Source organism: Neopsephotus bourkii, unplaced genomic scaffold (assembly GCF_033783945.1).
Source record: "Neopsephotus bourkii isolate Nb327-2 ecotype Australia unplaced genomic scaffold, CSIRO-AGI_Nbou_v1 NB_1491, whole genome shotgun sequence".
Lineage (NCBI taxonomy): Eukaryota > Metazoa > Chordata > Aves > Psittaciformes > Psittacidae > Neopsephotus > Neopsephotus bourkii.
The window spans coordinates 439,728-466,407 of NW_026901967.1; the positions used below are offsets into that span (position 1 = coordinate 439,728).

Genomic DNA, 26,680 nt, shown 5'->3' on the forward strand with positions numbered 1-26,680 from the left:
GCGTGTCGACAGCACTGTTCTTTCTCACAGAAGTATTTCACCTGGCTGTATTTATAAAAGAAAATGAAATTGCGTATCATACTCCCATTTGAAATTTGGACTTACTAACTGCAAATAAAAACGAGTAAAATGCATTTCTCTTTTTTCCCAGCTTTACTCTGCATTTGACAAAGCACTGAGGATGCTAGTTGCATAGTTTGAATTGCTTCTTTCACCTCATCTTATGATACTCCAACATTATTTAGAGGAAGTCTTTCATCAGACTGTGCCAGAGAGGACCAAGATCAGCAGGAAAGCTAAAGCTGAAAAGGAAGCAGGCATGCATATGAGTGAAGAAGAGGGAAAATAAAACACAGAAAAGTGCATGCTTTTGCTCTCAAAATTATTAGTTGCATCATCATCAATCACATCAGTAGAAAAAAACCTCTTCTAATATAGCAAAATACCATACGCTTTCTTAAATTCACTGCACATGTAAGAGTTCAGGATGCTCTACAGAATTGTGAACTTTTTAATTTGTTAATACTAGAACACAAAAAAAGTTCATCATATTTATTCTTAGCGATTGCACAGAAGTATATAGCACAGTCAAGACTGCTACATTTTCCCGATGCAGAGGAGTATCTCTTTAGAAACTGAAGTACAATAAAGTTAAAAGACATGATTTTATTTATAAAAGATCCACCTAATAATTTAGCAACATTATTTTTCATGTTTCCTAAAAATATTACAAACTAATTCCAATGCCAGTAAACATTTTGCAAATAAGGGGAAGTGTGGAAAACACTTCAGGGAAGGAACGTGGAGTGAGAAAATGCATACAATCAAGAAGCAGATGTGGGGCATCATATCATGACACAGCTCTCTTATCTCTCAAAATACAAAAAAGTCAAATTAACGCACCTACAACTACACCCTGATGGGATCTTTTATAGTCTCCAGACCTACATTTTGCATCTCAAATATTTTCCCTCTTCAAGCGTGATGTGAATCTTAAAATCTGTCCTTTCTTTCACCTTCAGGTTTACACATACTTTTCCATTTTTGTAGTTCCTGAGAATCATTTATCTTCCATACTTCAGCAAAGGACTTCAGCTTTTTTCTGGTGAGGGAAAAAAAACCCAAAACCATACATTACTCAAAATGCTGACATATTTTTAAATTAAGCACATCAAACATTAAAAGCCCTACAGTCATCCACAAAATTTTAATACAAAGTCAAATATACCAGTTTGCATAGCCCAAAATGTTATGTGAACTTTAAACCATCGGTTAATATTTCCCAATATACATATTCTAGTTCTAGGACAGTCAACACTTTAATTTTATAACTAACTTGCAGTACCAGAAACATTGATAAGATGAAATAAAACACTGAGCAAGAGTAAGTCATTAAAGGAAACAAATAGCCTGTAGTTTGCACAGTTTAATTTCCAGCATTCAGTTCCCACAAATTTGCACTTGCAGAATCATAAAGCGATAACACATTTTCAAAATAAATGAGTACACACATCCTTCCTGTTTCCTTTTTAATATTTTTTGATTTAAGAAGGATTCATAAGAGCTGTGACAAATAACAAGACATTTAAAATGGTTTAACCCACGTTCATGATGACAAAAGATGTCAAGACTGTATGGAATTACCCAATGAATTTTCTCAAATAATATGAAAGTGATTTATAAAAATACGACAATGCAGCTGGCCTGTGGGTACTGTGACAGCACAAGTGTACTGCTATAAACAAGTCTAATACTTTGACATTTAAATCGCATTATGGCAGTAAGTGAAAATAAACAGGAATGCATAAGAAAAAAATATTACTACAATGACCTACATAGGAGAACTGGAAAAATGAAGAATTAAGTAATACAATAATTTATGCACTGTGAAATTATCAGACACATTTGATATTGTTTTTTTTTTTTATCTGACTTGAGCTCTTAAGGTCTATATTGCTAGAATCATATACAATCATAGAACAGTTAAGGTTGGAAGGGACCTTGAAGCTCATTCAGTTCCAAGCCCCTGCCACAGGCAGAGACAATTTCCACGAGACCAGGTTGCTCTAAGTCCTGTCCAACCCAGCATTGAACACTGCCAGGGATGGGGCGGCCACTGCTTCCCTGGGCAACCTGTGCTATGAATGACAGAATCATAGAACAGTTAGGGTTGGAAAGGACCTTAAGATCATTTAGTTCCAACCCCCCTTTCACGGGCAGGGACACCTCCCACTAAACCATGTCACTCAAGGCTCTGCCCAACCTGGCCTTGAACACCGCCAGGGATGGAGCATTCACAACTTCCCTGGGCAACCCACTGATAGATGATCTATGAATGACAGATCTTCGATCTATGATCTATGAATGACAGATGCTTGAAGTTCCCTCCAAATTGCATACAAGATGTCCACAGTGAATAACTTGGTACAAGTCAAATCTGATGAATTAGGTGGTGCTGTATGGTGGTTGCTGCACATCCCCGACCCCCTGACGTGACATAGCACTGTTGCTTATCAAAGACGGAGGCAAAACCGTCCCAACTTCAGATGGGTACTTTGGTCTGGCAAGCAAAGCAGCAGTGTCAAGGCCGTTATTCTACCAGTTACTGCCAGAATCAAGGACTTCCCTTTCTTCTAACTCTCACCCTTTCCTCTTCAGGTAGTGATACCTATTCACATGTAACATTTGAACTTGCATGCTATCAACTGGAGAAAGAATGACGTTTCAGTTGGATCAGATCCCTGACCTGGTCTGTTCTATGGTCATGCAAAAGCCAGCCCTGTCACCATGGAGAAAAGAGTAGGGAGCACCCTCCTGCAGGAGATAGGGAGCCTGCTCCAGCTTGTTCTCCCCAGTACCTGTGATACCCCTATAGATCGGGTGGCAGCAGCAGGGGCATCCAGCCTTAGTGTTACGTGAGGATAAAGGACTCACCACAGCTTTAGGTTATTTATGCCTTTTCACTTTAAAAATGCAAGTAGATTACATACTGAAAGCTAAAACATAGATGGCTGCTTACATATTCAAAAGCTAATAAAAGGGACACAATTAAGGCCTATAATTAAGACTGCCCAGTCAGCCCTCACTCTAGCCTTCTCTGTGCACTGTCTGGTAACTACATCATCACATACTATTTTTATTGTTGATAGGTTTTGTGTGCAATTAACTCCCTTTTTAGCAATGGAGACACACTAGAACTCTATTTGTGCCCTGTAAAAGTAATATGATAGCATCATTTCCATAGGAGATAAACCAAAGGCACATACTATACTATTTCACATCTTCATTTTATTACACGGTAACTCTGGCCTTCCAGCTCATACTCTCATCTTTCTGAACAATTTTTTCTTGATTTTAGAACCCTAGTTGTCCTGTAACAAGAGAGTTAATAAATTGCTAGTAATTTGTTGTTTTACTTTTGTCAATCATGGAATATTATTTCCATATAAAACACGAACTACCACATTATTTTTTCCCATAAATTGTCATTTATCTTCAAATAGAGTATTTTTATTTTGCTTTCTTAAAAGGGGATAAAATCTGGTGTTCAATGCTAAGCACAGTTAAGTTTCAAAATAACTGCCTGCACCTACAAATATTTAAAATTTTCTCATACGAAATCATTCTGTCAGGATTAGTTACAGCCATCAGACAATAAAGATCCTCATTTCTTATATGCCTAAAGGGCTATCTGAATTTTGCCGATATGACTGCCACTGAAAATAGTAACAACAAAATACTGTAAATTAATATAAATACTAGCATATATTTACATCTAAACTGTGTACATGATGTTACAGGTTTTATAAAGATGATCCTATTTTATACACATGGGAATTTTTATAACTAATCTAATATATAGGGTACATATGGCCCTAAATGAAAATTGGTTATCAGAAAAGTAACAAAATCCTAGACTTTCAGGAAAATTTTGTGTGTTTGGGGAGCAATCAAAGCACATTTTATATATATATTTTGTGCGTATATATATATATATATATATACACATATATATGAAAGTTAAGAAGAATATCCACATTCCCTTCTACACTTTGTGGTTTTTTTTAAGTTTTTCAAGTTTTTTTTTCAAGTTCTAAAGTGACTAACATACTTTCTAAATTAAACCATTAATATTTTCACTGTCACTGGTGTGAACAGAAGCAGGATGTATTTGAAATTCGTCTTTCTGAAAACAGTGATAATACATAACTGAAATTGTATTTTTCTACTGTTTGCTGTAAGAAAATAAAAAATAGTTTATTCCTAATGTTAGCTCAATATGCGTTTACTTTTTATAATTTTGTCTTAGAGGGCAGCAATTAACCTCTAACATCAGAGCTAACTATAAAGTTTTGATTCAAATAGATACCACCATTTCCTCAATATCTTTGTCAGTTTTGTTTTAGTTTCTTCCTTGAAGGATAAGAGGATATCACAAGAAGCTCTTACTACTCTTCTTTTTAATCACACTGTGAGAAATGCTCTTTGATTCATAGCTGGTTTCATTGGGGGGGAGGGGAGGGGAGTAAATCACAATCTTTCTGACCTTTTCATATTCACTGTCCCCTCCAACTCCTTTGATTTGTGAGCTGCCTTCTTCAAGATTTCTTCAGGAATATCTGCCAGTTTGGCAACATTTAGTCCATAACTCCTTGCAGAGACTCCTTTCGTTATCTGATAAAGGAAAGTGATAAATTCAGGATTCTCTTCATCTTCAGATCCTAAAAAAAAAATAAAGCCAAAATCAAAACCTCCTCTATTAGGTCAATAAAACATAAGAGACCAAAGACTAAAATATCAAAGTCTTTCATTCATGCTTCTTGTGTGATTTATTCCATTGAAGAAATATGGATGAAAAATACTTCCGTGAGACTACAAATGTTACCTACCCATTGTGACACTGAAGAAATACCTCTACTACGCTATTACCTGATGTCATAATCAAGCAGACTGTGTGTGTCCAACTTAGAATTTCTGTATGTTAAATTGATTAGTTGTGCTGTAGCTGGGATACTGCATCTCACTTTTGCTGAGCAATGATAAAATAAAGGAAGTGTCAGTAACTCCACAACTAAGAAGTCCGTAACTAAAGCACTACAAGAAGTTGCTGCCTGCCAGGAAGTTAGGAGCCACAAAAAAAAAACTAGGGTGATGGATCTTTCACTATGAATTCTTTCTACTCCATGACAATAAGACGGAAACATAAGAGCCATCACTATAAATAGGATGACTCCTCTTCCTCTTCAGACATCCTTGTTGCATCTCTGCACAATCTAGGCTTTGCGTAAAGTGCAGGAAAATTATGTGGTTACTCACTGCCATTCATTCTTCTGTTTTAAAAATGCAGGGTTTTGGAAACAATGGAGATTGTCATAAATGCTGATGACTCAAACTGACAATCCGAGTGATAAAAGCCAAAGATAGAAAAAAGCCCATGCCATAAAACTCACCTTAAATAAAACAAAACATTAAGACATAAGGAGTTAAAGTTACAGGGAGAGTAAGAAACACAGATGTGTTGTTGCTTGCAGGCTGTGGTACTACACCAGTTGTGATTTCTGTAACAAAACAGTGAAGAATACATATGGCCAGAAGGTTCAGGTCACCTAACACTGAAAGCAGAAACGCTGAGGCAGCACATTGAAACACAAAGTATGGGGTTTCACACAGTAGTTAAGGAATAGTAAGTATTGTGTGTTCATAACATTTCAATTGCCTGAGCGTATCACAGGCCCACAGTTAATGAACAGAGCTCTGAGAGAAAAAGGACATGCGGATGTTTAGTAAAGTGATGCTCTTAGCTGGGAACATCAGTGTGGCCAGGCAGTGCTCACCTAAACACGGTATTACTTTGAACTACCTGTGCTCAAAGTTAACACACATTTGAGGGATCCCCACCTCTAACATTAGGCTTCTATTTGGCTTCCTCTAGGCCAAGCCCTAAATTTTTAATTAACTCTCCAAAAAACATTTTTAAAGTGATAGATTACATATTTAAACAGATTTAAGTGGCATATACTCAACTGATTATTTACAGTATTAAGAATGAATTAGGGGGGAGATTAATAGGAAATATCATGCCAATTCTTAAAAAGATTCTCAGAATGAGTCAGCGAACAGACCATTCCTAGGCAAAGTGGGAAAACTAGAGTAAGCAGAATTATCAAACACCTGACTAAACCTGTTATACTAACAGAAAAAAAAAAAAGGAAAAAAAAAAAAAAGCAGTAGTTTATATGGAGAGGAATCCTACATCAAAAATCTGTTATAAGTTTGGAAGCCACATGAGTCATAATAAGTAAGAGAGATCCAGTACATAAACCATGAGGGATTTACAAAAGGCTTTTGACAAGTCAAAAAGCATCAAATGCTATTCTGAACTGAGCATCCATAATCTAAAAGGCAGGCCTTTGCATTCGTAAATAATAGGTTAAATGACAGGAAACAGGAGGTAACAGTCAGTTCTTCAGTTCTCACTAAGAAGGGTGATCATCATTGCAGTTAGAGTTGTTCAACAAACCCATTATCAAACAAGAAAAAGAGCTAAGCAGTAAGCTAACAAACTTTAATGAAAATACTAACTACTTAAGAGCAACAGTACAAGAAGAAATGCTGTAACTCTTCTGCTTGGTAAACCCAGAACTGAATGGGATTATGATAAGAAATCTAAAACAAATACATATGGCATAGACAGGATGAACAGAAATTGTTCCTCCTCCTCTTCTAATTCAAGAACTGAGACCATCAAGTGAAGTTATATGTTGTTTTAAGAGTTTGGAAACAAACAAAAGGCGGTTCTTCGCACAATGTAGTGTTAAATTTTGAGCATCTTGACACAGTAGGATGAAGAGGCTAAAAGTACGTAAAGATAGGAAAACTAGACAACCTTACTGAAATGAAATCCACTGAACATACTAAAGAACAGAAAACACACGTAGCTCTTGAAACCGCCTAAATAGCAAACATTTGCAGACAGCAAGATCTTTTAGAAAAGAGTTGCCATATGTTTGATCCCTAATCCCTCCGTACCTAATCCTTTGTATTTGGCTTCTGTGAAAAGCCAGGACACTAGGTTGGGTGAATCTTTTATCTGACGAGTCTCAGTCATCCTTATGCTTAATACTGAAGAGAAATGGTCAGTTTTCAAGCCCCCTCCAAATGTGTGTATAGACTGATACTCTAGAGTTCGAATGTGCTACTTACACATTGAGTTTTAAATTACTGTAACAATTTTACAGTTTCTGCTTATAGCTACAGTAGCAGAATCTCAGAAGGATTTATACTGTACCTTTTTGTTCAGCACTTTCCCCCTCATTCACCAGGAAAGCCATGTGGTAATTGCCAACTCTCTCTGGATACACCTTCTCTAGCTCACAAACTGATGGATAGTGAGTGACAAACAGTGTCAATGATTCCACCTACAACAATGTAATAATGTACATAAGAAGGTTTGGCTTTGATTTTTTTTTTTTTAAAACAGTGCAATGTATCATATCCGTTTCTTTGAGTTTATAATATGCCACACTCCTACAAGGAAATACACACCATGTCAATGTCAGCCTATCATAAAACAGGCTGAAAAAGCGTTCACAAGCATGTGTCAGATTGAACACTTACATCTCTAATAAAATGTTCAAGTGTAGCATAAGCAATAGCAATTCCATCATGTGTGCTAGTTCCCCTTCCCAATTCATCCAAAATTACTAGTGATCTTGAAGTTGCTTTTCTTATTATCTCAGCAGTATCTGTCAGCTCTTCCATAAAGGTACTTCGGCCTTTGTAAATGTTGTCGGCTGCACCCATTCTGCATTGAAATACAAACCACATCAGTTTATTAAGTGCAAATAAATGCCAGATAATGTTGGGGAAAAAAAAATAATACTTTTTTTTTTTTTTAATAGATCTCTTGTTGCTGCTCCAAGCAGAGCAGAAAACACTCTGCTCCAAACAGGCAGAACATTCACCTTCTAGAACAAGCTACTGCTTAGGGAAAAAAGCAACAACAGCACATGTTCCAGATGTGAGGGTATTCTAAAAGACGGAAGGAACTACTCATGTACCATTAAGTAAGGGCTTGCATGCATTCTCCAAGACAAAAGTGTATACTGACCCATGGGCATCTGGGGGAGACTAGGCTGTAGGGACAGCAGAGAATTTGTCTGGGCCATCAGTAATCTAGTCCCATTGTAAAACCATAGACAGAATCTCAGCATTCCACGTCAACTACAGAAATTGGAGGAAAAATAAGAGGTAGACAAGGGTGTGTTTCCTGGCATGCAATTCTTCCACTTCGACAAACAGTACAAGGCAGCCTGCTTTTCCTTAAAAAGGACCCTAGGAATTTAGACCAGTCAGCTCAAGACAAGGATTCCAGCAAAGGCAGCCATGAAAATTAATTTTACTTTCTTACCACTTAGTTTGGCTATCCACAATTTGTATATTTCTCAAATGCTAAGAACACCTGAAAGTATGATATACTAGCATTTCCATGTAGAGACAACAGAGTATCCGCGTAGACTAATTTAGAGTATCTGTGCATCCAAACAGGCACAGTGGTTAGTTCCTTCCGTTGCAGTTTTCACCTCAGAAACCTGTTGGTAATTCACCCTGTTTTTCCTTTTATTTTGCATCTTTCCTTAAATACTCAGTTAATATGCACTCTACCTGAAGAAAGAAAATTTCCTTTTTCCACATATGCTTTTCAGTTACATTAATCACGTAACAGTCTCACTTCCCAGGTAAGTTATCACTACCAAGACTAGGACTGTAAAAACGTGTTTCTTCATTGTCATCAGCTTAATAATATAGTTACATACAAGCCACACTGATTTAAAGAAAATTGACTCACCAGCTTAGCATATCACATTTTCAATTATAACAGCTGGCCACAACAGTATTTAAAGCCAATCAAAACCTTTAAAGATAATCCCAGTATAGGTTTTTTTCTCTCTTTCAGTGCATCTCTTTCTAATACAATGGTTTCTGTTGCCTACAGAAGATAGCAAGATACTCATCATTTTATGAGGATCTTACGTTTGTCAAGAGGAACTGACTACCAATACCAAAAGTTAGCAGCAAGACCCAGTACAACTACGATTTCTATATATTCTCTGTCTCCCACCCTGGAAATTCGGTATGGTGCCACACATATTGTCACAATATGCAAATTTTCAATTATAAATGAACTAATTTTGTTTGGAGATGGGCATTATGATACCACTGACTGCTTTTATTTCATAGAGCATGTGTTGACTCATATACCTAGGAGTATACCTACTGTTTACACACACACAGCAGGTATACTCCCACATACCCTGGAAGAAAGGTGATTTTGCACATAAGCTAAACATTACATGATTTTCACTGAATTAAATATGTAATTCAGGATATTGAGGCATTGTGAAACTAACATTTTATTAAACCACTTACTACTGTAATAATTTTAAGTGCTGGGTAAGAACTATGAACAGACTGCTGAATTTCTCAGTGTCCCCAACACCCACCAGCACCCCACCTGGTTTGCTTCAGCCGCACTGTGATACTGTAAAATCAAACAATCCCCTTTTTATCTCAATATTGAACAGATACACAAAGAACAATATAACTGCAATCTACTTTTAACATTATTAACTCCATGAGAACAACAAATACTGTTTATGACTGAACAATCTCTGGCTTCATAATGGGCAACTCTAACCCTAGCTTCTGACCCTAGGATTGTTAGTATTATTACTTTATCATTTTTATTTGGCTTTTCATTACAGAGACAGCTTCTAACAAGCTATTTTGCACCTATGATGATTACATTTAAAGAGTTCTCAGTTCTATTTTTTTCTTGGATTGCATCATTTCCACAGAGTCCTCAAAAGCATTTAGTCATTTTGCATCTGATCTGCATTCACAAAAATAATAATCAGAACTTCTTCACTAAATGCTCAAACAGAAGCGAGTATCATCTTTCTCTTGTCAACAACAGCTGCAAAGAAGCCTTTCTTTCAAGTATCTTAAAACATTCAAGTCCAACTCAGGCTTATCTACAGATTTAAGAAAATTATGTATTTTTAATTAAAATGTCATAAAACCTCTTAAATGACATCCTTTGGAAACAGGTAGAATTGTTCTTTCTGCCGCTGTCTTTGACTCTAGGAGAATCACACTTGTTTTTCAAACTTATGTGATAAGCAGTATTATTCAAGAAACAAGAATAACTATTTTAATGTGGATGACTGCACTGATAAAACTAACAGTTAACATGCAGGAAAGCACTGCTCCTGAGCTGTATGCTTTAATATTCCTGATACAAGAAAAATTTTTAGTCAAAACACCTATTGTTTAAACAATCATTTTGTTTCCGTTTGAAACAGCTTTACATAATTTTCACTGAATTAATTATATAATTCAGGATATTGAGTTACATATCTGATGTAATTCATTACAACCAGACTTCTACACAATTCAATGGCTTTCAATTTACATTTTAATGTAGATTCCCTCATAAATTTTTTTATACATCAAAACATCAAACTTTTTCTTATAATATTCTGCCCACGAGAAGCATGCAGACATCCAATGTGAAGAATGCCTCTTCAAGTGCTGCCAAGAGATCCATCACTCTTCAGCAAATGCAACTTGGCTGGAAACTACTTGTAATAATGTCTCTTTGACAGCCAACCAAGTATCATAAAATTAAAAGCTCTTCATCCTATGATGTTCAACACATTCATTACGTAAAGAAAAAAAGGGCGGTGGGGGAGAAAAAGGAGGCATTATCTCTTTTCAGTGCTAGGTTTCAAGTGCTAAAGATTCATGTCTACAGCCTCAGAAAAAGCAATAGGTAGGTAATGTTTTCAGAAAGGTAAGTTAGGTTTCAGGAGGATAAGTCAGGTGATATGGAGCAGTAGCTAGCTTTATGCAAACCAGCTGGTGCTACATGCTAAACCTGTATGTGATTCCTTAGAGAAAAAGAAATTTCTTTATTCTGCAATATTATTCCAGATTTGAATGCAAGCAAGAAATCTGAAGAAAGCAGCATGAAATCTGGAGAGGAGCTTTTGACAAGGGCCTGTAGGGACAGGGCGAGGGAGAATGGCTTTAACCTGACAGAGGGGAGATTGAGATGAGCTCTTAGGAAGTTCTTCCTGTGAGGGCCCTGGCACAGGTTGCCGAGAGAAGCTGTGGCTGCCCCATCCCTGGAAGTGTTCAAGGCCAGGTTGGACGGGCCTTGGAGCAACTTGGTTTAGCAGAAGGTGTCCCTGCCTGTGGCAGGGGGTTAGAACTGGATGAGCCTTAAGGTCCCTTCCAACCAAACAAGATTCTGTTAAATGGTTGGGTTTTTAACCTGCTCTCCCGAGTCAAGACATGCACACAGTACTGACCTTTTCCAATGCAAATGTACCATAGAATCATAGAATATACAATAGGTAAAAATGAATGAGAAATCCAAAAGCTTATAGTTAGGGCTTTTTTCCATGCTACCTTTCAAAAGAAATTGTCTAACATGTTGCTGTTAAGTTGCTTTGGTTATAAAATTTGAGAGCACTGTGTGGAACTCAGGTATTTTAGTATTCTTTTATGTTACTGTGAATCACTCACACTCCTTGTGAAAATGACCAAGTAGCTCAAGAGCTCTCAGTAGCAGCAAAAAAACAACTACACAGCATGAAACAAATCCTAAAAACAAGACTGCAAAACCATTTGATAAAGCCTTAATCTCATACAGTTGTTAACATCCTGATGCTATTTAGGAAGTCCTAGTTTAGAGAACATTATCACTGAAAAGAAACAAATTAAATTTACAATTTTTCACCTTGATTTTAGAAACACACATTGACTATAGAAGTTCATCTAAAACACTTCCTGGAGAAATCAAACATACTGCCTGTTACAGAAGAATAAACCTAATTAGCATAGAGCCTCTACACACTGCCTTTGCAGTTCTCAAGAGAAGGCATTTAAGTTTCCAGATAGGGTTTGCCTTCCAGATGTGAAGCCAGAATTCATCTCAGAATGTAGTCATAGTCAATTTATTTATTCATCAAGAGCAATTAACACTGAAAGAAAATTACTCTTTTCCCTAAGAATATATTAAATTTAAGGTGCAAAGCACCTAGCTCTGAGCACCAACAACTAAGACATCCCTTCTGTGATTCAAAGAGAACACTAAGAAAAACACACAATAAATTGTAATGTGATTTTACAATTCCACTCGCTCCCTCTCACACAAAACCCTTCAAAATGTCATTCCAAGTATCACTGTACTTGAAAATAAGTTATTTAAATTAAAATAACCAGTTTGAAAAAAAAAAAAAAAAAGATTAGATGGGCTCTTGTCTTATAGTTTATGCCTTTTCTTGCACGGGACTGCTCCTTACAACGTCTTTTTGATAACAATGTATGGTTCACATTTTTTCAAAAGATCTCTTAACAACTGGTTTACATCCTTTTATTTTTTTGCAGAAAACACTCTTCCCAGCTGAGGTTTCATCTGGTCTCTGCAGAAAACAGAAGTATGAGCCTTAACTGAAGACAATGTTTATGAGAACAGAAAAACTTACTGCTCCTGCCATGAAGGGAAGAACAGTAACGCAATTTCATTTCAAAACTTAGGCAAATTTTCTCCCATTGAATTGAGTAATTGACTGCATTAAGCACCTAGCAAACACCACTGCGAATTGCTCTGCCAAACAAATGAAAATGGGCATCCTAAACAGAGGTCTGTCAGGCTGACCACTGCATGTCCTCTCCTCTGGAGCCCCAAGAATCCCAATACCTTTAACCAGAACAACTACTCAGTTGTACTCGCAAAAGCAATTTGAAACCCTGTGTGTTTTAGAAACACTGGGACTGATAATAAGAATTTCACGGTGTTTAGTACAAAAGTAGTCCAACTGGGATACTGTAACTTCTGGCCACTTCCAACATGCAATGAAAATTTATCAAGTAATTCTTTAGAAGAGAGCATCTGCAAATTTGTAACAGCTCACTGGCAAGAAACTAATGCTTCACACTTTCCCCCAGAGTATTGGTAAATCATTTACTTCATTTCCATCAAGCTCTTACTGATTAAACCCCAAAACTGTCAATAAGAATAATAATTTACAGAAACTGCTATTACAGAATTTAAAAAAAACCACCCCTCTTTCCCTAAGTATGACAGAAAGCATTGTTATCAGGGTAGTTATTAATTCTGTATTACTCATGGGCAACTTCTAAAAAGTAAATGTGTGCAAAGTTACATGGATGACTATGATAGAAAATCAGAAAATGCTTGTGATGCTAACCTCTTCGCAGCAAACAGGCACATGCTCAACCATTTCCACAACTACTTATTTGTAAATTTTAAATGAAGAAATACCAATGGCACGTCACCCAGTTTACAACAGTTGTTGAAGAGCCTGACAGAATGCAATACACATTTAATGTAATTTTTTTTTACAAAAATTTATTTTGTGAATTATTGTAAATGAGATATTCTTTATTCATTGAGAAATTAGTGAAGCTACTAAAACCTAAAATCACTAGAGATACATACTGTGCATTATCCTGGAAAGAAAATCAGATCTAAAGGAATTCCAACACTCATAGTGGCTTTTATCTTTTTCTTCCCCCTGCTATCACTAGGTAATTGAAACAGCCAGAACAAGTAATTACTTAACCCCTTATTACCTTATAGACCTGGCAAACAGAGGCATGCTGCACACATGAGCACCCCAGTATATTAAAAGCAATGCATCTAATAGGATTAGCTTCCAAGATGTGAACTGCATTGATTTTTTTGATGAAAGCTAGAGGAAAGAAAAAAGCATCCCTGGATTGCAATGAACACTCAATATTTTAAAAGCTTCACCTTGACTGACAGAACAGGTAGGACTGAGTTCAGAAGACAAAATACACTCTAGTCAATACAGTCACAGAGTGACAAGAAGTTACCAATATCCTCATTCCTAATGCTGTAGAAGGCAACAGAAATACAGTTTTTCTTCCAAAAGCTTACCTTACATTACCTACTGAAGAACTCCTGAGAAAGCTCTTTCCTGAAATTCATTAGTGATACCCTCAATAATATTAGTACTCATTAAAATTACTTGTTACTTCGCGTACAGCAAACGCCTCATTCACTGGTAAAACAGTAACACAGATTGCTAGTTAATTCTAAATTTTTACACTGTATTTTAAAATTGGGTGAGTCCAAGTGCCCTTTCTCCACCCTATGTTACTCAGAACCCTACAGCAGGTGGCTGTCAGAGGGCTGAGCTCTTGCAGAAGCAGGGTGTACTGCAGCAGAAATAGGACACAATAGCAATAGCTTAAATTCCACATTCAAACACACAATGAATTTTGTACCTAATGTATCAATGGATTGCTTCCCACAGGTCATCAGCTTTTACACTCATTTAAACACGTTTTTTACCCTGATTTCTCTGCAGGAAACCATTAACACATTAATAAATGTCATTGATCGACAAGAGAAAGAACAGATTAAGAGTACAATCATTTTGCTTGAAGATAAATTACATGCATAGATATTCAAATTAGGGTGTTTTTGTGAGCCATTAATGTTAGCCTGAAGAAGCTGAGAAAAATGAAGACAAATTAAAACCCAACCCTAAAATATGCACAGGTTTATACTTACTACTCTGGGATTCCAGCGAGGAAACTCAAGGTAATTAAGTTAATGTGCATATGCAGCTGAAGGATTGAGGCCAAGGGGGATTAAAAAGCAGAAACTATAGCAACAGACTAGGGACAATAGATGAAGTGTTCAGCACAAGTGAACTTTTCCCCTTTAAACCTGTGGATGCTATGGAAAATCCAATTTAAACTGTGACTGGGTTAAACCATAGCATGGAAGAGTTTTAGAAAGGTAAGTACCAACACTCAGTGTAAGAGTTAACTTTGGTGCAAGATAGCTTGTCAGCCTCACAGGCAAATTCTGCCACCCCCTTATGGGGAAAGTTTTTCAATCCCTTTCAGGAATACTGCAATATGCAGCAAAAAATATTTTATAAATCTCACTGTATACATAAATAACTGTCTTTTATTGACTTTAATGAATTTTTCAAGCCTGATTTAAAAACCTGCAAGCAAACCAGTTTCTTCTATTTAAAGGTATTATTGAGTCCCATGTAGATAAACCAAAGACTGTTTTGTTAAATATTATTTTATTACAGGTATATGAGATAAGCCTAACACTGCAGATGCAAGTTACTATGAAATGAACACAGACATGAAACTAAATTAGCCACAAATACACATATAGCACAGCTTAATTTATTTCTACAGAGCTACAGAACACTGTCAGGAAGAATGACAGTTCAAATGTATTGTGACGTGTCCAAAACAGAAAACCTAAAAACAGAACAAAATAATTTCCAATTTAACAACACTAACTATAACTTTTACTTATTCTCTTATTTTTCAAAAAGAACATCTCAACATGATTACAAATAGGTGCAATGAACTTAATACACCACCTTTGTCTTCCCCTTAAGACAGGGAATAATTCACTCCAGAGGTGTAATTATAGGACTGTAAGCGTAACTGAAATGCTTAAGTAATTTTTGTTATTCTGGCAATAAACACAAATATAATTAAGCAAGAACAAAATGAAACAAATTACCCTGCCATAAAAAAGTAATATTTCTGAAAATTACTTCTGGGTTCCTAACAACTAACAAGTTCTATTTATCTGTCATTGCTCCTTTCTAGAGCAATACAAACAACACTTGCTCAGTATACCAGCATATAAAATTCTCACGTGAACTTGCCAGTCACCTGGGACTGCTTTGTATGGATTGGTCCCTACTTTTCTGCCATAAGCACACTATATAATGTGTGCATATACATAATATAAACAAAGATGTGAAAAAAAGACCTCCGCTTTTAAATTTTCTGTCTCTTGTCTTTCACAGTCTAACTGCACAGGTAAATTGAGAGAAGCTAGTGTTTTTTTTTAAAGGAAAATCTGAATAACTTAAGTTTAACATTTATTTTCAGGCTTGAATAACTGAGAAAAAAAAAAACCAACACAAAAACCAAACAACCCAAAAAACCTAACAAGGCATCAACTAAAGTTCTGGCCAGAAACAGGTAACATACAGACAAGTTGCTCTGCTGAAATACTCCTTCACAGTTTCCCTTCAGCATTCAACCTCCTGGTGATTTCTGTATTACACAAGACGCCTCCAAACTGACCTGCCAAACACTGCTACCACCTCAAGACTAGAATTTTATAGCCTAGTTTTTTATGATAAACGTATGAAGAAGCTGACTAGCTGAATCTTCATGCCAGGTTTTGTGATTTAACTGATATTTCTGGGACAGGGAGGAACACTTATCTTCATAATCCTACCCTATAAGCCTTAAAGAAATCAATAAAGCTTAATAAAAGAATAAATAGAAGCAAGGAAATTTGCAGCTTGATAGCTGATCTTTTGAGTTAACAACAACAAAGCTTGCATGGGATAAAAAAATAAGAGGGTAGTGCTATTCTTCCAATATACTGAAGAGTTTATCATAAAGGGCAACTTATTATTGCCAAGTACGTGAAAGCACAAAACCTATGCCAGTCTAGCCCAATTATCTGGCTAATTTTGGAGGTTGTGGCCAGCACAAGAATTCAGAAAAAGGCACAGAAACCCTAAATGGTAATGATGCAGGAGAAAAGATCAGGGAAGGATTTCTCAGTAGATTAAAAAAAAAAAAAAAAAAATTATTTAACCTTTTAATCTCTCATGTATAATTCCAAGTATAGTAAATTTGAAGATTTATTACAAAACAAAATCAGTGTAGACCCCTCAAAGGGTGAAAATCAATATCATGGTACTCGCTCATAGAATATGAAGTAACACAGGACAGGCCCATTTAAGACATAAAAGCTCTGCAAGTCTTACCTGCACACTAACAGCTGCTTTAAAATGTCATCAGCATGCTGCCCCCTCGGCCATCATGGTTAAATATACAGTAGCTTCAGATGGAAGATGTTCATTTCTTTATTGAATTGAAATCAGTATGTAGGAAGATACTTCTAATGAAGAACACCTCTATACTATTTTCATGCAGTGAGCTCCTGGGCAGTTTCTTCACTTATCCATGAACTGAGAAATGCGTAACTAGGAAAGAATCTAACAAGCCGCATTCTCATCAGAAACTGCTCTCTTTTCAACCTTAAGTTTGCCTACTGCTGTGCAAACAGCACCATTTCTGCAGTGAAGCGCTGAAATAATAGAGCTGGTTACTTATTATTTTAAATACAAAAAATTTTCCCCCTCTGTCCTGCTCCCATGCAGCTCCCTCCCACTGATTAACCAGTAAAATGGAAACAAAATTAAGTGCAATGTTATTTGCCTATTTAAAAAAAGCTGGTACGCTGGTTTTGTTTTTTTTTTTTGCCACAGCAATTAAATCAAGGGATCATGAATTGCCATTAATATTTATAAGCACTATTCTGTTTTTAAGTCATTTACCTTATATTTCAATTTATTGTGAAAAGCACCTTACACTGTTTCCATTCTGAGAAACATTCTCCTTTTCCTGTTTCACACCCCACTCCATCATGTCCTTTCCAATTTTCTCTTGATTTCTTATAAAATGCACGCTTAACGAGATTTGGAACATTTCTAATCTGTTAAAAGTAACTCATGCAATATCTCTCAAATTTTAGTGATGGTCACATCCCAATGCAGCACAGAAAAAAGTAAATACAAACATCCAAAACTGACTGCCCAAATGTTTGCAGGTGTTAACACAGTATTTGTTTTCCATCATGTTTTAAATAATACTAAAATCTGTACTGATGCCATAAATACTTATATTTTATCCAGTTAAAAAGAAAAGCATTTGTCTAGAGATTGTCTACTAGTTTCTTTCAGCTCCACAGTCTTGACAAAACAGTAATAGGAGTTTGTCAAGCTGTCAGAATTAAATAGCTGTTAAAAGTATTTAGGGAGATAACATCCATAATGTATCTATTGTAAAACCCAACCTTTTTGAAAGCAAATTCCGCCAAGTGGTGCTCAAACAGACATTCTGAATAAAACGTACAGAAGAAAGCACTGTGGCGTGTTTGATGCACAGCCTTTAAAGAAATACGAATTAACATGACAAGATTATTTTTTTTCACATACACCCAGCAGAAACAGAGATAACTGCAGTCCTTGTAGGTGTAATGGGAAACAGGCGAAGGGCTTCATACATCCTCCATTCTTGCACAAGCCCACTGAAGTGCAGCCACACACATTCCCCTATTTTCCGGACCATAAATTCTCTTCTGATGTGACAACAATCAAGTAAGAGAAATAATGTGGGTGAAGGAATTTATGATGGCTGTAGTAACTCATACAAGAAATGTCACTTTGGGATAGATAAATGCCCTTTCCTCTTCCATGACTGTGGATCCAAATGCACATGACTGCCAGGTTTTTTTGCTCACAGAAGGACAGAAATTAGGAGTGCCAGTCACATCAGCCAAGCAGGCATTCTAATACTAATTTTTTTCAATGTAACATCAAGCTCTCTCCTATGTGAGTGTGCAACACTCACAAATTTAAGTGGAATAGGCCACATCTTAGCTTTGGGGGTTTCAGGATGAGTTGAAGATACTACCTAAACAGGCAGCAAGGGAAGTACAGCCACCAGCTGGCAGAACAGCATGACACATTCAGTTACCCATTTACAAGGACTCTGTTATGAAATGTCTTGGCCGTTAAAGCAGCTTCCTTCTGACAAAAAAGAGACCTAATCTCATCAGTGTCACCATGTTAAGCCAGGCACACGTATAAATAATGCCATTTCTATTTCTTCTTTAGACTGGAACGTATACTGTAAGTTGACTGACTGACTTCTGCAAACAGTTGAAAGAAGGCACGGTCACTTTGTACAAAGAACTGAAAAGACAAGAAACTTGTTTTCCTTGCACCTATTCTGTTTCTTAGAAGTGAAAGAAGGATTATCTGGTGGGGACTACAGGGGTGCCTCTAAGACAGAGTGCCACTCTGCTACAAGCAATCAGATTCAACTGGGGTAAAAAAGCAAAGTTGGAGTGGTGTGCTGATCTGGGAGTAACTGGGGGGCACCTCACTCATTGACACTCCAATGGCTAACAGTAGTGCATGCACCCTTTCCAAGGGTAGATACAGCCTGTTCATAGATGTTTTGGTAGACTCTAGTAAGACTAGGCAGGTGACGGGGTGAGTGCAGTCTCCTGAACTGTATCACGACACACAACAGCTGAGAGGACACAGCTGATACTCACATAGGCAGGTCCTCAAATGCAACTCCCAATAGCAGGAGTTAACCTTCAGTTGGCAGGTCTCTCAGTAGCACTGTGATCCTTTCTAACCATCAGAATTCCTTCTCTTGTCTGAAGCCACAAATCAACTCAGACTCACCACTCCTTGGCAAGGTAGGTGGCTGGAACTGGATCTTGGCTGCTAGACTTGAAATAAAACGACCTAACTTAAGGCCAGTGTCAAGGGGGATTAAATTCCCGTATTATTTCAGTGTTAAATGAAGGTGACACTTTTTGATCAGTGCAGAAAACATACTTTCCTTTCTTCTGCTTCATCCTTCTCCTTATAAACCCAAAGATCAAAAAACCTGAAAAGCAGTTTCCTGCATATGAAGGCCGGTGAGGATAGGTCTGTCTCTGCCTTCAAAAACACCTTCAAGAAGCACAGTCTGAACCTGATGCTCTCATTTGGTTTCCACATCTGGCAACAGAAGCAGACCACGTGCATGTTGGGGACACATGCAAATACCTCAGCAGTACACAGGTTCTGCTGAATAAATTAGTAGAGTCAGGCCACTGTATGATGGCAACAAATTAGAAGTCAGAGTATCTAATTTATAGGGCTCTGCAATTTTGTCATGTCAAACAGACGTGTAAGGATCAGCTGCCTGAAGATTTCTGCACTCTAGCATTAGCTGAATGAGCAACTATTATTCAAGTTAAAAATCATTATACAAGGAAGAGAGAAGCAAGAAAATACCAAACCAGCTATGTAACTGGAACCCTGGAAAAGCTGAGGATTCCACTTGTGGCCACGATTATCTGAAGGACGCTGTCTACAGACATGTAATACAAGTTAGAACAACGAAACTATCCCTTCCTAGCCAAAGTGAGCAACCACCATCTTTTTTCATGATGTCTTCAGATATACAGTGGAGTTTGAACTATTTCCTAACTACAGATTCAGCAATGAGAGTGCCCTCCATGTTAAAAATACATTTAAGTCATCTGTCACATGGATAAAATGTAGGACACAGCTCTGTATGCCTCAATACAGATCATGTGATGCTCAGAGACTGTATCAAGACAACTGTCTTGAAGTGCAGGCAACTGCTAGTCTTACGTAAAGTGAAAGATTAAATGACTGCTTAGTTAGGCAACCTACCACTCCCCCCTGTTAACCTGTATTGCCAAACTCCTACCTCCCTCTGTTTTCCTAATATACCTTCTCAGGCAATTCAAACTCTATTTCTTTGCCATCATGAGGATTAAAGACAGGCTGAGAATCTGTAAACAGTGGGATAACTCTTTCTGAGAGAGACAATGCGCATGAGAGGATAATCTGCATGCATCATATTGATGTTTCTATTTATTCCTTTAACCTTTAAGCATGCAGGACATAACCTGCAAAAGGCAGTTTTCAGATGCAGTCAAAACACAGTGCATTGTATTAGTTCAGGCAACTGAAGCTCCACCTTTAATAGCATGCCCAATGTGGCTGATGGTATAAAACCTCACTGGAAGATGTATGTCACCATACATCTGTGCAGAATTACTTCTGACCACTGAAATAAGTGAAAGAGCTTTTATTTCAATACAAGAAGAGAAAGACAAGAGGGTAGGGGCTCTAGGAAGGAAATTCTTCTTTGTCTCTTTACCATCACCTAGAGTTGGTAGGAGTTGGTCTCCTTCACAGTATTCTTTCTCATGGTGGCTTGTGATGTCAATAAATTGATTTTCACAGTCTTGAATAAAAGGCATTTGGTAATTTCAACTATTAATTAGCTTCCTTATTTGAATATATTTTACCTTCAAATTGTTAGAGAATTCTCTCTCAATTTTGAACCTCAATTTTTAGCTCATGAAGAGCTACAGGTGACCTACTGGAAGTATGCTGAAGTTTACTAGCGCTAAGAAATTACATCAATATTTTATGTGAGACATCTTTAAAGGTCAGCTTTCTTCAGCAGCTAAACATCACCTATTCTGAACACATGCTTAAGGCAAAATAATTTGTTCCATTTATTCCTCTATGTATGTGTTTCCAAACTTGTTTTGCCTTTCTACACAATACACAGAGAAGCAATATATTCACTTCCATGTCTGAATAACTATATGAGAAATGATGCAAATTGCAGATAAATTTAATACAAAAATTGAACCCATTTACTGCAAGGAGAAGCTTGGGTGGAATTTTCAAACATGAGAGAATTAAACACTCAAATCCCATTAAAAGTCAACACAGACTGGGTGATCACCTTTCCAAAACTTCTAAAATTCTTAAATATAACAGCACTGACAAAGCTAAATTCTTTAAGCAAGGCTGCATGAAAACATTATCCCTTAGTGGAAAAAGAAAACAAAAAAAGGAGAAAAATCTAAACCAGCAAAGCATCCTCAAAATATTGTGCACTCTCTCCATATTGCATAATTGCACACAGCATCCCAGCATATCATATCTAGGTTTAGGGGCATTATGCAGCGGAAGGCTCCCCCTTTCCCCTCTTTAGGATGAAGTTATCAACACCACTGAAATGTCTGGAGTAGCCTTAGTACTCTGTTGTGTCTATACACTCAAGTAATGAAGGTGAATCATTCCTATTTGCACTGTACCAATTGCACTGTACCATTTGCACTGAAGTAAGCAATACAAGTACTATTCCTTTTGCTTTTCTAAAAGATGTTTAATATAATACAGTATTTAAAGTCAATTAAGAGAAGCTGTAGTACATAAATACTGGATATATCCAAAGAAATAACCATAGTAGCAACCTTTCAATTTCCATGGAAACCCTACTTTAGAACACAAGATACAAATCCTAGATGAATGTTAATCTCTTAAACCTATGTAAATTCACACTTTGAAGATGCAGTCTACAAACAAAAAAGAGACTACAGCATAAAGCACCAATATTAAAAAAAAATTTAGCAAGCAGCAGAACTCCTGGTGCTCCTGATGCACAGAACTCTTCACAGAGTCAGCCTATAAAGCATACCTCACAGCAGGGATGCTATGCTAATAGCAGCACCTAGAAAACAACACACGATGTCAGTGATGAAAATAACTTGGAAACTGACATCTTCCCATGGAATGTTTTTAAAGGTTTAAAAATATACCAAAGTTATCAACAAAATAACCTCATTTTTCAGCACGACACTTGTAGCCTGTGGTGGCGGTACAGAAAGAAGGTTTGCATAGCTGTTATCCTATTAAAAAAAACCCCATAAAAACAACAAACCAAACCAAACAAAAATAACCCTCAAACCAAAACACAGAAGAAAACAAAACAAAAACCAAAACTTGGGGCTAGTTAAGAGAAAATCTCTGGTCCATTCAAGGTCATTCTGTACCAAAGGAGAATTCTTGGCAAAAGCTGAGGCTTTAGAAATGTATGCTCAGCCAGACATAGCATTAAGGACACAACGTAGGGCATACTATGTGGCAGTTGAATTTACTGTTTCTCTCCTCCAAGCAGGAATTAAAAATTAGTACAAGCATAACTTCCTAAATACTCTGAATATCACACCAGGTTAACCTAATCTGTCAGACTTGTATACTTTTACGACCTTTCCCAGAACCTTAGACCACCCCCCCCCAAAAAAAAAACAGAAAACAAACCCAAAACCACTCAAAACCACATACACAAAACCAACCAAAAAAAAACAAACAAACAAAAAAAAAAATCCACCCAACCCCAAAACCCTAACGCACCAAAATAGAAGTGCCTACTTCCTGGATAGTCTCTGCACACCTTGAGACTCTGAGCTGCAGAACATGGTAAACCTTTTCCAGTCAGAGAGGGTGAAGTTCATGATTCAGAGATGATGAAAATGAAGCAGCAGTTAGGCAAAGACTACTGAAGACCGCTTTGTGGCTACTGACAGCAGGACAGAAACGAGCACTGACAATTTAGGGAGTGTGGATGTCATGACTTGGATATGTGGAGCAAGGAAAGGCAAAAAAAGTCCCCACACTCCACAGGCAGAAGCAAAATAATGATTCAAGTATTCTCCTGGACATTTGTACTGTAATGGAAGCTACGGCTGGGTCAAGATCTAATATTCTGTGGACCATCAGAAATAGATAATGCCTGTCCTAGCAGTGCTATTGATTCCCTCAAATCACACTGTATAGAAGGCAGAAGTTTAAACAGATAGACAGCCAAGCAGTTCCACAGATGAAAATTTACAAATTGAATTACTGGCTTTCTGAAGGAAAACAATAAACAAACTCAGGGTTCTGGTTTTTTTGCTTTGTTTTGGGTTTTTTTTTTAATCCTGTTAGTCTTTTAATTAATGCATGACTACTTCTACCTCAATAATACATTTTCAGTCTCCTCTTGATTAGCACTGAGCATAGTTTACTCTTAATGGCCAGTACAATGACGAGAATGTAGGTATGTCTTTAGTATAGTCATCTGGTGTTTGACACATTTCATATTGAATGAAGAATGGCATATCCAGCTGAGATTCCAAAACCAATTTAGATGGGTGAGGAATCAATCTCATGTGTTAGAATCTGGCTGGGCTCCAAATTAAATAGTCTGAAACCTCACAGCCAGTAACACACTCTAGGCTTTCTTGGCTTTAAATCTAAAAACCTAAGTTTTACCTTCAACCACACTACCTTATCAGAACAGATGCAAAAAATGTATAATGTAGACAAAATGTAAGTGGAATTGGAGAAATACGCTGTGGAACTCAGATCTATTAATTTCTAGATTTTCATACTGTAGTTTTCATTTTTCTGCAGAAATAATTACATTGCAATGACAGCTGAATACAAGTAGAGGAATGTGGATATTAAGCTTAAGAGTAACACTTACGCACCTATAATTAGAAATTAAGATGATGTCAGCACAAGTACTCTAATTTCACCTACAACACCTACAAAGATAAAAAATCTTCTATTTGCTCATAATGCTGTAATGTTTCTTTCTCTAACGTAAAGTGAATCTTCTGTATCTCCATGCTCCTTGTGAAATGCTCATCCAATCAGCCAGTTAATTACTTTCAACAGAAGGTTAGGGAAAAAAAAAAAAAAGAACCATTTTGAATTTTCAGCTCAAATTAATTTTGGAAAGATAATACCGATTGTTTTCTATTTCATTCAAGTGCTTAGCAGTTAGCACTGAAGTGCATCAAAGTGCAGTTTCATTAATTTTTGTCATGACACAGTGTGGCATATGAATATAACATCTTTACATGATGAAGCAATCCCAGATGAGCAGTATTACAAGTTCTCCTCAGAGTAAACTCTGACATGTACACTGCCATCTCTAGAATTTCAGGAAAGGTAACTGTACCACACATATACATTTGTTGTGAAGATTATAACTGTAAGCAATTTTCTATCTAAAATACCGCCACTAACACAGAACTATTGCTGATTAACAAAGAGATTAAAGAAACAGAAAAAAACAGATGAATAATTCTTGGTAATATGAGAGTATAAAATATGAAAGTTTTGACTGTACTTACAATCTTTAAAAATCACTGAGCTTAAAACTGAGTTTTTCACTACCTTAAAAATGAGACTGAGTGAAATGAACTGCCATATTCATTCGATAAAAGAGTAAAGTATGTTCAAGACTGCTAGTAGAGGAAGGATAGTAAGCAGAGAACATATGCAGCCCCACATTCTCAGTCTCAAATACTGTGAGCATACACAACTGCACTGCACAGCAGAAACTGACATGATTTTTAAAGGTGACAGCATTTATTTTAGGAGAAGCATCATTTGGCTATAACCCAGAAGAATAAACTTGGCTGAGATGTTCATTCAGGCAGATGAAGTTAGGTACCTGGATCTTAATCAAGACAGACACATTAACACTCTTATCCTTTAAAGATTCAAAACCAACACCCTCCCTGCCCCACCCCACCCTGATGTCAAAATAACGTTTTCAAAACACAGCAAGTTTTGAAAGATTACCTGGTAAAAATACCATCCACAATACCAACTGTTGCCTCCTCTGCAGGAACATAAGAACCAATCTGTGCCATGACTGTGATCAATGCAACTTGCTTTATATAGGAGCTTTTTCCTCCCATGTTAGGTCCAGTTATTATCATGACCCTTTCACCATCCCCCTGGAAACATAAAACAGTGGTCAAATATTGTCCAGCACCTGGTGCTTCTATGAGAAAGTATGTTGTGTGTACATTGCTTAGAGGTATACAGGACAAGTACTTAGGATTAAACGTTCTGTTTCTAGGTGAACAGCCTGCTTCATTCTTGGAGTTCATCACATTCACATTTTAAGATATTGTAAAGTCCCAGGTGGATAAATCTTCCCAAGACCTTTCTAGACTACTGAGACAGAAGTATCAGCTTCTATTACTCTTCAGCAAAATGGACAGTGAGGGGGAACCTTCTCATTCTCCATTAAGGAGCCAAGAATGCACTCCAGCAATTCTGTGTGCCATTTTCTGTGGAGAAAGGGAGAAACTCATCAGCTTTCAGCATAGCCCGTGCTGTCCAATTTTGGTTGTGATCTGGATTCCTCTCCAGTTAGAGAGTTCTTATTGCCAAATGAATAGATCTGGCAGACAAAGATATGACATAGGTTTTACACCCATTCATAATTGCTTGCCTTGGTTGAACATAAGCACATTTAAACAGACTGGCTATACAAGAAATGAAGACATTGCCGACTTCGGCAGTATTTGACTGCAACACAGAAACTGTGAGTTAACTGCATCCAATCTCTGATTGATCAGTGCACCTAACCACTGAAATCCTATGGAAAATAAAATCAGGTGCAAGAGCTCATCTCAGCAGTAAGACTCCCAGCAATACTGCTACTTGTCTATGGCTACAGAATAAAACTCTGTGCAAGCCCATTGCTAATACAGAATTAAAACTCATCAATGAATCTATAAGGCTTTCTCGTAGCCTAACTCAAGGCTAGGAAATTAAGTTATGCAAGGACTTTGGGCAATTAAGCTTCTACTTTCTACTGGGTACGTACAATGAAATCCAACAATTTGATGAACTAACCAAAAATCAGCATATTCCATTGCTCCATGGGAAGGGCATGGAAGAAAGGACAAGCAGTGCATAATGAACATTAGCCAGACCACTTAGGAATCTTGGAACTGATTAAGCATTGTGACAACGACAACAACAAAATCTTCACAGAATAAACATCACAATCTTTACAAATCTGTATTTTGATAGAGCTTTCATTTTGTTAACAAGGAGGTTAATAAAATTCAGACAGGACTGTCACATGTCATGATCCTGATCATACAGAAGATACATGCAATCAGTATTTATTATATGTAAGAAGCTGTTCAGATTTTGTGGAGGAAACCCCATCTATGTGGAATTCAGAATAAAGTACAAATCCAGAAAATGCCACTCTCAGAAATAAAGGATGGATGTAATAAAATGCATATGACTGTACAGGAGAAAAACCCACAACTTAATCTCTAAGGTATAGTTTC

At 36.9% G+C, this 26,680-nt stretch overlaps 1 protein-coding gene across 1 annotated transcript in view; it reads right to left on the reverse strand.

The window, feature by feature from the left end:
- Positions 1-481: 481 nt before the first annotated feature.
- Positions 482-26,680, reverse strand: part of MSH3 (mutS homolog 3) — a 113,760-nt gene continuing 87,561 nt past the window's right edge. Inside the window, 5 exon segments of the mRNA XM_061369302.1 lie at positions 482-1,102; positions 4,547-4,721; positions 7,289-7,418; positions 7,618-7,804; positions 25,164-25,321. Of these exon segments, the coding sequence (XP_061225286.1) occupies positions 994-1,102; positions 4,547-4,721; positions 7,289-7,418; positions 7,618-7,804; positions 25,164-25,321 (759 nt within the window). The 3' untranslated portion in view covers positions 482-993.